The following is a 10,173-nucleotide window of genomic DNA, read 5'->3' on the forward strand; positions in this document are numbered from 1 at the left end:
TCAAGCTTTTGGCCAAAATATCTTATGCAGTAGACAATGTGCTCACACATTCGTGCAAACAGAACTCACACACACATGACCAGTCTCTAGCTGCTGAGGCCAGATTGTGAGCTACTGTGCATGATGAGGGAAGTAGTCTGCATGGTGGTGTTAAGGAGTAGGCTGGGGTGGGGAGAGGAAAGGATAGCAGGTTAGGGGTAACAGACGGTAATGTGCTGCTTGTGGGAGCATACAAGGATGATGTGGGGATAGGCTAGATCAGCTACATGCAGTAGGGAGGGTTAGATGGAGAGCAGAGGGGGGATGGCGGAGGGGGAGCAGAAAAGGAGAGAAGTGAAAAGTCAATGGGTGTGTAGGTGGAATTAGGAGGATGTGTAGTGCTGGAATGAGAACTGGGAAGGAGATGAATGACAGTGACTAACAAAGGTTGAGGCCAGGGGGTTACAGGAATGTAGGATATATTGCAGGGATAGTTCCCACCTGTACAATTCCAAAAAGCTGGTGTTGGTAGGAAAGATCCAGATGGCACAGGCTGTGAAGCAGTCATTGAAGTGAAGAATGTTGTATTGTGCAGCTTACTCAGCAACTTGGTGGTCCAGCTGTTTCTTGACCACAGTTTGTCAGTGCCGATTCATGTGGACAGACAGCTTGTTGGTTGTCATGCCCTGTAGAATGCAGTGTAGTGGTTGCAACTTAGCTTGTAGATCACATGACTGCTTTTACAGGAAGCTCTGCCTTTCGTGGGATAGGTGATGCTTGTGACCAGACTGGAGTAGCTGGTGGTGGGAGGATGTATGGGGCAGTTCTTTCATCTGTATCTATTACAAGTATGTCCACTATATGGTGAGCAGCAATCTATCCTTTTATAATATTGTCATACATCTAATTCACATTTTTATGAACAAATTTGATATCATCTACAATGTTTATAGCGCAACATAGTACAAATAGAACATATTATTGTTATTATTATATGTTTCCTAAGCTAGTATCAATATGTGCAAGGTTTCTGATGGCTGTTTCTGCAGCAACACACAGACTAACAGCGATGGCCATTGAAATTACAGCACCAACGAGTATAGTGAATAAGAGTATAGCGAATAACGTAATTTTATTTTGGGTGCATAAACAGTATAGAAGGAAGAGTACATTATTAAATTTGTAGGTGATTTAGCATTATATAGGGTGCTAAATCTAGTACACAGAGATGCCACTTACAGCAACAATGATGGCTCTAACACACCTGGGCAATGAATCAAAATGAGCTTGGGTTGATATATGATTATGTCATTCCATGCTGCTTCAGCTTGATACGAGAATTTATAAATCATAGTGGTGTGCAAATGGTTGAATGTTTTCCCTCAGATGTTTATGGTGGTCATCTGGTTAGAGTAGTCAACACCCTCTGTATCATAGTAGGTCAGGACAGTGCAGGGATCTTGTGTTCTTGCATTATCTTGTTGAAAGACCTCAAAGATAGCCACTGGTCTTTAAACATCAGAAATATTAATCCTGCATTCCGAATTAATGGAAAGGCAAACTGGAGGTATTCATGTTGTGTACCCTTGGCACCCCAAACCATCAAACCAGGTGCTGGTCCTGATGACAAATGTGGCAATGTGCATTTTTGTCCAGAGCCTACACACACAGACACACACACACACACACACACACACACACACACACACACACACACACCTCTCATGATGATGTATGCAGAACTGGGATTTGTCTGAAAAGATGTCACAGAGCCAATCCTCTGTCTGGTGTGGCCACTGGGAACACTACTGTTGGCACACTTCTTTCTGCTGCCACATCAGTGGAAGCCATGACAATGGTTCCCATGCTGACAGTCTGAGATGATCCATACATTGCTGCACTGTCCCTATAATGGGATCCTGACAGATGCAAGCAGCAATATCAGGGAACAATAAACTACAATCTCATTAGGCCACAGTCCTGCTGCTGTTACAATCACATATGTGCTAGTAGATGTTTCTCCTTGCTACTCAAGGCATATCTTTATCTTCTCACAAACAGCCAACATTCAAATGTGATTTATAAATGAGAAAATGCTGCATAAACTTTCCTTTTGTACAGAATATAGAAGATGTTACTCCCACCTACTCTTAAGTGGTTGTGCTGAAATGCTGATTGTTTGGATATCCAAGCATGTATTGCCATCATGCCAGATTGACATTTGTTGCATACCATTTTCATTATGTTTGGATTTTAATTTAATTTGATGAATGCATATTGTCCAGAATATGACACTGTAAAGCCAAATGATGTGCAAACAACTGTGACACCAGTTATGTGGCTGATGGCAACTGTATAATATTCCCTACCATTTGTGTCACTTCTCTGTGAGCATTACTAACCCAAGAAATACTAATTCCCAATGGTGATGATTTGTTCATCATATATACCTGAGTTATGGGGACCTTTTGGTTCTGTTACATAATGAAATGTTCAGTTATGCTATAGAAAGTGTTCTAGTGTTTTTGTCATTTGTCTTGAACTTATGTTCACTAAGCATGCTTTTATGGTGTAAGTACACAGCAGACTGTTTTATATTTACAGGTCTTTACCTTGAAAATTTTATAGCAAAGGATTTATCAAATGTGACACTTACAATATTAGAGGGAGAAGTCTTTGTGAATGTCACCACGGAACGGAAAAACATCTCAACAAGCCACTTCCTAACTCGGGGGGAAGCAATTCGGATTCCAGTTGGTGTTTTCCATAAGGTGCTTGTGGTATCTTCTACACCTGCTTGCTACATGTACACTTATACGAATTACACAAAACAATTGCTTGAAGAAGCTGACCAATCAGAAAATGTAGAGATGCCAAACCCAAATAATGATTTCTTTTCAGACTTAAAATCCCAGATAAAAACTTTTTTGACAGCCTTAGGTACGATTTTTAATGCTATTCTGAGTTTACTGTTCTCTGTCCCAATGCCTAGACGTGTTAAAGTAGCATAAAATTTATTGTGGACAAGATACATCTTTCAGTTTTTCCTAATATGTGACTACATTATTTTGGAATTGACTTATTTACAGAAAACTAGAAAAGTGCCAGAAAATTATGATTCAGGTACTAATTAGAAATAATGATAACTTCAGATATAAGTAAGAAAAAGAAAAATCATTTACCCATAGAAATTATCAGAGATTCCATGTTAGTCAATAACTGTAGTGTACGTCTCATACTCTGCAGAATTCTCTAGTTTTCGCTTCAGAAAAAAAGTATGCTCTGTGTTAGCTATTTTTCATTCCCCAATTTTTGGTTTTATATGAATATAATTTCACCCCTGTTTATCTTTTATGGTGTTTTCAGTTTGTTTCTGATCATCATAGTTTATTTTCAATCTGAGCTCATAAATAAGGATGTGGTAAACATTATCTAGTTAGTGTAGTAGGCATATGTGAGAAAATAATTGGGAGATAGTGACATATAAATTACATATTTGATTTATCATTTCAATGTCATCTGATGAAAATGGTAAAATCTGTAATGGAAGGGTGTAACAAAAATTAAGAAACGTAATTCTTATCCATCATACTGTAAAAATAGCAAGAAAATATCTGTGTTAATTCAGTATTGTAAGGTACAGTTCAGCTGGGCAGGTTGTGTGCCATGCCTAAAAACAAAGATGATGTGACTTACCGAACGAAAGTGCTGGCAGGTCGATAGACACACAAACAAACACAAACACACACACAAAATTCAAGCTTTCACAACAAACTGTTGCCTCATCAGGAAAGAGGGGAAGGAGAGGGAAAGACGAAAGGATGTGGGTTTTAAGGGAGAGGATAAGGAGTCATTCCAATCCCGGGAGCGGAAAGACTTATCTTAGGGGGAAAAAAGGACAGGTATACACTCGCGCACACACACACACACACACACACACACACACACACACACACACACACACACACATTCATACATATACAGACACAAGCAGTCTGTATAAGTATGGATGGATATGTGTGTGTGTGTGTGTGTGTGTGTGTGTGTGTGTGTGTGTGTGTGTGTGTGTGCGAGTGTATACCTGTCCTTTTTTCCCCCTAAGGTAAGTCTTTCCGCTCCCGGGATTGGAATGACTCCTTATCCTCTCCCTTAAAACCCACATCCTTTTGTCTTTCCCTCTCCTTCCCCTCTTTCCTGATGAGGCAACAGTTTGTTGCAAAAGCTTGAATTTTGTGTGTGTGTTTGTGTTTGTTTGTGTGTCTATCGACCTGCCAGCACTTTCGTTCGGTAAGTCACATCATCTTTGTTTTTAGATATATTCTTCCCACGTGGAATGTTTCCCTCTATTATATATAATCACACACACGCAAGGTGTAATGGGTATAAGAGCAGATATTTCTATTGGTGATTGATATGGTGTTTTGAACAACATTACATCATTGTTTATGTCCCTTGTAGAACAATAATTATAGCTACTATAAGTCATTTGATTTTTTAGGTTTGTAAAACCTAAAATTGGGTAGAAATTCCAAGTACCTGTGGCAAGAGCAACCCATTATGCTTATTTTCCCCTTGGCAGAAGATCAGGTGTTGAAGTGCGGATGTGTGGATGCAAAATAGTTAGTTAATATGGACAGGAGTAGTCCATTTAGTGATGCAGTTACAATTGTGCAGAAAACATCAGGTCACCAAATTTGTGATGTGTTTTTGGGAAGACTGTTTGATGCAGGGGAAAAACAACCAATACAGTGATGTGTGTACATATTAAAGTACCACGTATACAATATATGCACCTATACCCATTACACCCTGTATATAAATTTCACTCTGCAAATTACCACATGCATGTGTATGTGTGTAAAAATACATATAAAGGGTGACTGAAAACTGCATGTTGGTGATGATTTCTAAAAACAAAGAATATTTGTAACTGGACAGAGAACCTTGACAGTGGCCTAGCCACCAAATATGCTTGTCATAATAGTACTATGACCAAAGTCTAGATGTTTTCTACAGAAGTAAGCTAACCTAGTCATTTATACACTGTAACTTGGAATCCAAACTGTGAGGAACTCCTGACAAACTACTTGCAAAATAAGTGTGGCTACTGATGAAAGGCACACAAAAACTTCTTAGCATCAGAATTTCAACAAGAAACCTAATCTCTGTCCATGTGTTACATGAAAAATACTGTGTTGTTACAGTTCGGGACTATTTGGTGCTAACATCACTTTCAAAATTCAATTGTTTATCTCTTGTGTGTAGTTTAATACAAAGCAAAGAATGCTGAAACTAAAGCTCATCTTCCAGATGATTCTCGTATTTTATATTTGAAGTGCAAACAGTACAAAGGAAGACTTTAAAAATGCGCAATTAATGACAAGCAAGGAACATGTCAGGTGTTTTCACTTACGGATATTCCTTTAATTCTGGTAACAGAAGGCTGGCATACTCTAATAGCACTTTGTGTAAATCATTTTGTGATTTGCTGTTATTGTTCAGAAAGTGGTTGGCAATACCCCACAACATAGGAGTGCTGGTTGGCATTCAAGAAGAATTTTGAATATGAGTCTGAAGACAAAAAATGTGTAAGATAGGTATCACAATAAATGTGAAGTATGGCATATAAGATGGGCTTTCAAACCAAGTTTCAAATGTGTTTAATTTAATATCACATCATGACACAGAGTGTAATTTTATGGATTTACTATTGCCTTTGTATTAAATCTTAGGCACGCAGATGAAAAGAGGCACATCTTCAAATGTATGTACTGCTATTTTGCAGAATCCACATTTGTATCATGTTGGAAGACTTTGAGTTATCCCTGTGGGCTCTCACAAGCAGCATTTTACTGTCTCTCACCCCTACTCTACTATTCCTTCCCCTCCCTGCCCCAGCCTCCCCCTTGCCCCCACCACCCAGATTGCTTCCCCCATAACATGCTGCCACTCACAATCTGGCCTCGGCAGCCAGAGACTGAGGTCGTGCATATGTGAGTGAGTGTGTGTGGGTGTTGTGTGTTGTCTAATTCTGATGAGACTCTTTTTGGTCAAAAGCTTATTTGTTTGACTGTCTTTTTGTTGTGTGCCTGTACAAATCGGCATCTCTGCTGTATGTTAAGTAGTAGTTGATCCTTTTCAAAATACCATCCTGTTTTTTTCCCTTTTGTGTGTCTGGCAGCCCTGTTCTGGTTGCTGTTTCCTCAGAAATTAACACATAAGCATTTCATTGTTTTTATTTTATATATTTCTAAGATATGCTATCAACTTGCATGTTCTGAATTTAAAATGTATGCATGGTTAATGAAATTTCCACGTTGTTGCACTCAGAAGATATTTTTGACTTACATTATTCAAAAACTGTGCGTTAACCCTCTGTTACACAGTGTGAATATAATTTATTTTAGATCTCGGAGTCATCCAAACATTGATGTTTGTAAAGAAGTCAGGATTTTTTATTTTTTTTTATTTTGAAAGCTATTTAACTATGCGTACATTTATATCTTTTCTCAGTTAAAAGAAACAAAGTTGATACAGATTGTCATGCGGCTAACATATTGCATTCACAGTTAAATGTTCTATTGAGTACCCCAATATTAAAAATCATGGTAACTTGATTTAAGTTAATATGGTATGCAATACACAGTTAAATTGCACATCATCACAGTTAAATTACCATCCAAAACCAATCGATAGAAATTTTAATGTGCATCTGAAATTGTGTAATATATACTACACTGTGACCTCGTGCTGTTGCTATGTGTCACCATCGTAAATATTACTATGCTTAATCTAAGTTTCATTTTAAGGATATGGAATCATTTTGTCACATACATGTGTAGCAATTTTTACTTTCATAGCTGCATGTGGTTTTATTATGGACAAATGCCCATATCATGGAATCTGTCATCTGTCAAATTTTCATTTCATTCCTTTGGTGGTAATGACTGTTATCTATGACAGCTCAGCTCTGTATGTGAAGCCCAGGATTAAAATGAAGTGATGTGTCCCACATCCATGAGGCTCTCGTCAGTACAGATCCATGTAATGAAGAGTTCATATAATTTAATGAAAACTTCCTAGTTATGTGCCAAATGATGCTTATAAAGTCATACTGTGTATGTATTTTACTTTTACTTTTATAACTACTATTTTGTATTAGGTAATTATTACTTTGACAATGAGCTGCATTGTTTAAACATTGTAATTATGTTCCAGCTGTGTTATTAGCATATTGGTTCATACGTTTCATTGTTATTTTTATAAATACTATTTTTTGTAAATTATTTCTAATAATGGTATCTATATTTGTAAATCTTTTTAACTATTTACACAAAAATATTATTTTTATTACTATATTTTTCTGAAAATTTTAACTCTGGAATGTACTGTACTGTTGTGTCTTCAGAGTTATGGCATTACTGCAGAATATACACTTTTTTAATATAAATCACTTTGTAAGTTTGGTGCTGATTTTTGTGATTATACAATACACAAAATATTTCTTTGTTCTTTAATCATCTGCCTCCACTGACTGTCATGATCACTTCTTAACAACATTTACTTCTTTATCTGATGTGATAAGAAAAGCGATGGTTTGGTATAATATTTGTGTGTTACATTAGGGTTTTTTTGCCACACTACATCTAAATCTGCTTTTTATTTTTAATTAGAAATATTAAAGTTTAAATTTGGGTACAAGTGAGAATACGAGATTTTAAATGTCCTTGAAGAGATCTGTGCAAAATACTTTGTTGTCAGAAATACTTTGTTGTCAGCAGTACAGTACTCTTACCTATGCAGTTTGCCTAGTGTGAGGGGTTGTGCTAGGTGGACTGAGAGAAGGAGAAAGGAAGTGGAAAGTGGGATGGAGTGTTCGGGAATGGTGGCTGACACCTTGAAGGGAGGCAGCAGGCAACAGATACACAGGATGGGAATGAGTCAGGGACACATGTAAAAGTGAATTATTGCATTCATACATGATGACACCGATGTGGAAGAGGGGATTGGGGTAACATGCTCCCTCCCACTCTAAGAATGATTAATGCAATGTGAGACAATGTAGTTCAAGAATAGATATGTCAAAGAATAGGTTTCACTTCTTTGCACAGTCTTAAAGAAATAAAAACTTATTTCATATGTAATAATTTTGACATGCTGAGCCAGGTTATGGCTATACATCGTCCATTTATTTATATTTGTCAGGATAGGGAGGAATGACATATGTAATTGTACCTAAAGGATTTTGTAGAATGTGATCTTCAAACCCTCCATGAATCCTTGACTTTGCAGAGGTGGGGTGGTTTGCATGCCTCAACAATACAGGTAATGGTACTACAAGTGCTACCACAACAGAGTATTATTTGTGGAGATGATGTGTGTTTCCTGAAGAGGGTCAGCATCCATTTCAGTAGTTGCAGGGGTAACAGTCTGGATGATTGACTGATCTGGCCTTGTGACATTAGCCAACATGGCCTTATTGTGCAGCTGAAAGCAGGGGAAACTACAGCCACGAGTCCCCACAGGTCATTAGGCTAGAGAACTTAGAAAGGAAAGTGTATAGGCTGACATTAGATATAGTGAGAATTAGTGAAGAGCAATGGCAGGAATCAGAGGACATCTGATCAGTTGACTACAGAGGTATGAGAACAAATTCAAATAGGAATAATGCAGGAATATGTTGGATAATGAGTAAGAAAAGAGGGATGCAGGTAAGCTACTATGAACAGCATAGTGAATTCACCATTCTAACCAAAATAACAGGAGAAATTTGGAAAGAGAATTAAAGTTCAGGGAGAAGAAATAAAAACTTTGAATTTTGTCAAAAATATTGTAATTACGTCAAGAGACAGCAAAGGACTTGGAATAGTGATTGAATGGAATGAATGTTTTGAGAAGAGATTATAAGATGAACATCAACAAAAATAAAACAAAGACAATGGAATGTAGTCAATTTAAATCAGGCAGGGTCTAACAGTTTTGGCGACAAGAGAAGCAGTGCAAAGCTGGATTGCGAACCTCACACTTCTCTTACTGCAGTTGACTTACTTGAAACGTTTAGCCAATCCTCTTCTCTGGATATGCAGCTGCATCTATCTCCATAACTTCTTCTCTGAACAAATAATGCAGGTTACAGGAATCAAAAAATTACTATCTCTCTCACTTGAAATAACTTGGTACTCTCATACTTTCAGTTCAGCCCAGGTATATTTTCAAGCTCAGGTATATTTTCACTTTCACAATTTTCATATAAGCATACTAACTCTTGCAAGTCAACTATGCTGATAACCATCAGGTACTATTAATTATAATTACAATGTGCTGGTTTAATAACCACCAGAAATTCAAAAACAGGTCTTGCTTCTAGCAAGTCTAACACCAAGATTAAGTAAGAGTCTCTAGGCACATCATGTTTCAATTGTCTATAACAATTACAGTTATTTGACCACCAAGGAATGATACATAGTTACTCCTTGCATCCTCCATACAGGTTCTATGGTGCGATTGGCAGACACTTGCCGGGGTTGCTCGTCTGGCACAACTCTGTCTTCCCACGATAAACGTCCATCCTGCACACACCGACATGTGTTGCGCAGTAAATAGGCTCTCTCTCTCTCACACACACACACTTATCTTTAAAACATCACATGTTCGAGGTGGCAGAAGGTCGAGTGGTTCCAGGATTTACATGGAAATTGTCGAACCACTACATATCCCCCTCCTTAGATCAAACATGCAATATTTTATACATAATTAGCATGTACATTAATATCACATAGGATAACACTTCATTTTTCAACAATACATCTTTTTCTATAAATAATCATAAATACTCTTGTTCTTATTGCATCGTCATTACTTTTTCCCATTCTACTACAATTATAAAATGTGAACCTGTCAATTCATGTTGGAATTAGCTCTTTCAATATCCAAAAATTGAGAGGACCCAAATTTTTGTTTTCTCTTTTTCCAATCATAAATTCCAGGTGTCATGGACCCTTGAATATTTCTTCCTTTATTCTTATTCTCTGTACTACCTCTTTAGTACATAATGGCCTTATTACTTATAGTAGTCTGTAGTCTGGAGTAACTCTGGGCAAAATAAAAGTGTTCCTATTGACACCCAGAAAACATAATAATGCTAGTGAAATATAGAATTCAAATTTATCAGAATAATTCCTAGAAAATGTGTGA

At 37.3% G+C, this 10,173-nt stretch overlaps 1 protein-coding gene across 2 annotated transcripts in view; it reads left to right on the plus strand.

Moving 5' to 3' along the window:
* Positions 1 to 3,077, plus strand: part of LOC126236953 (vitamin K-dependent gamma-carboxylase) — a 73,851-nt gene extending 70,774 nt beyond the window's left edge. For both annotated transcript variants that reach the window (XM_049946650.1, XM_049946651.1), the window contains one exon: positions 2,584 to 3,077. In XM_049946650.1, coding sequence (XP_049802607.1) covers positions 2,584 to 2,990 — 407 coding nt within the window. In that variant the 3' untranslated portion in view covers positions 2,991 to 3,077. The remainder of the gene's footprint in view (positions 1 to 2,583) is intronic.
* The last annotated feature ends 7,096 nt before the right edge of the window (positions 3,078 to 10,173 follow it).

The sequence above is a fragment of the Schistocerca nitens genome, chromosome 2 (assembly GCF_023898315.1).
Source record: "Schistocerca nitens isolate TAMUIC-IGC-003100 chromosome 2, iqSchNite1.1, whole genome shotgun sequence".
Lineage (NCBI taxonomy): Eukaryota > Metazoa > Arthropoda > Insecta > Orthoptera > Acrididae > Schistocerca > Schistocerca nitens.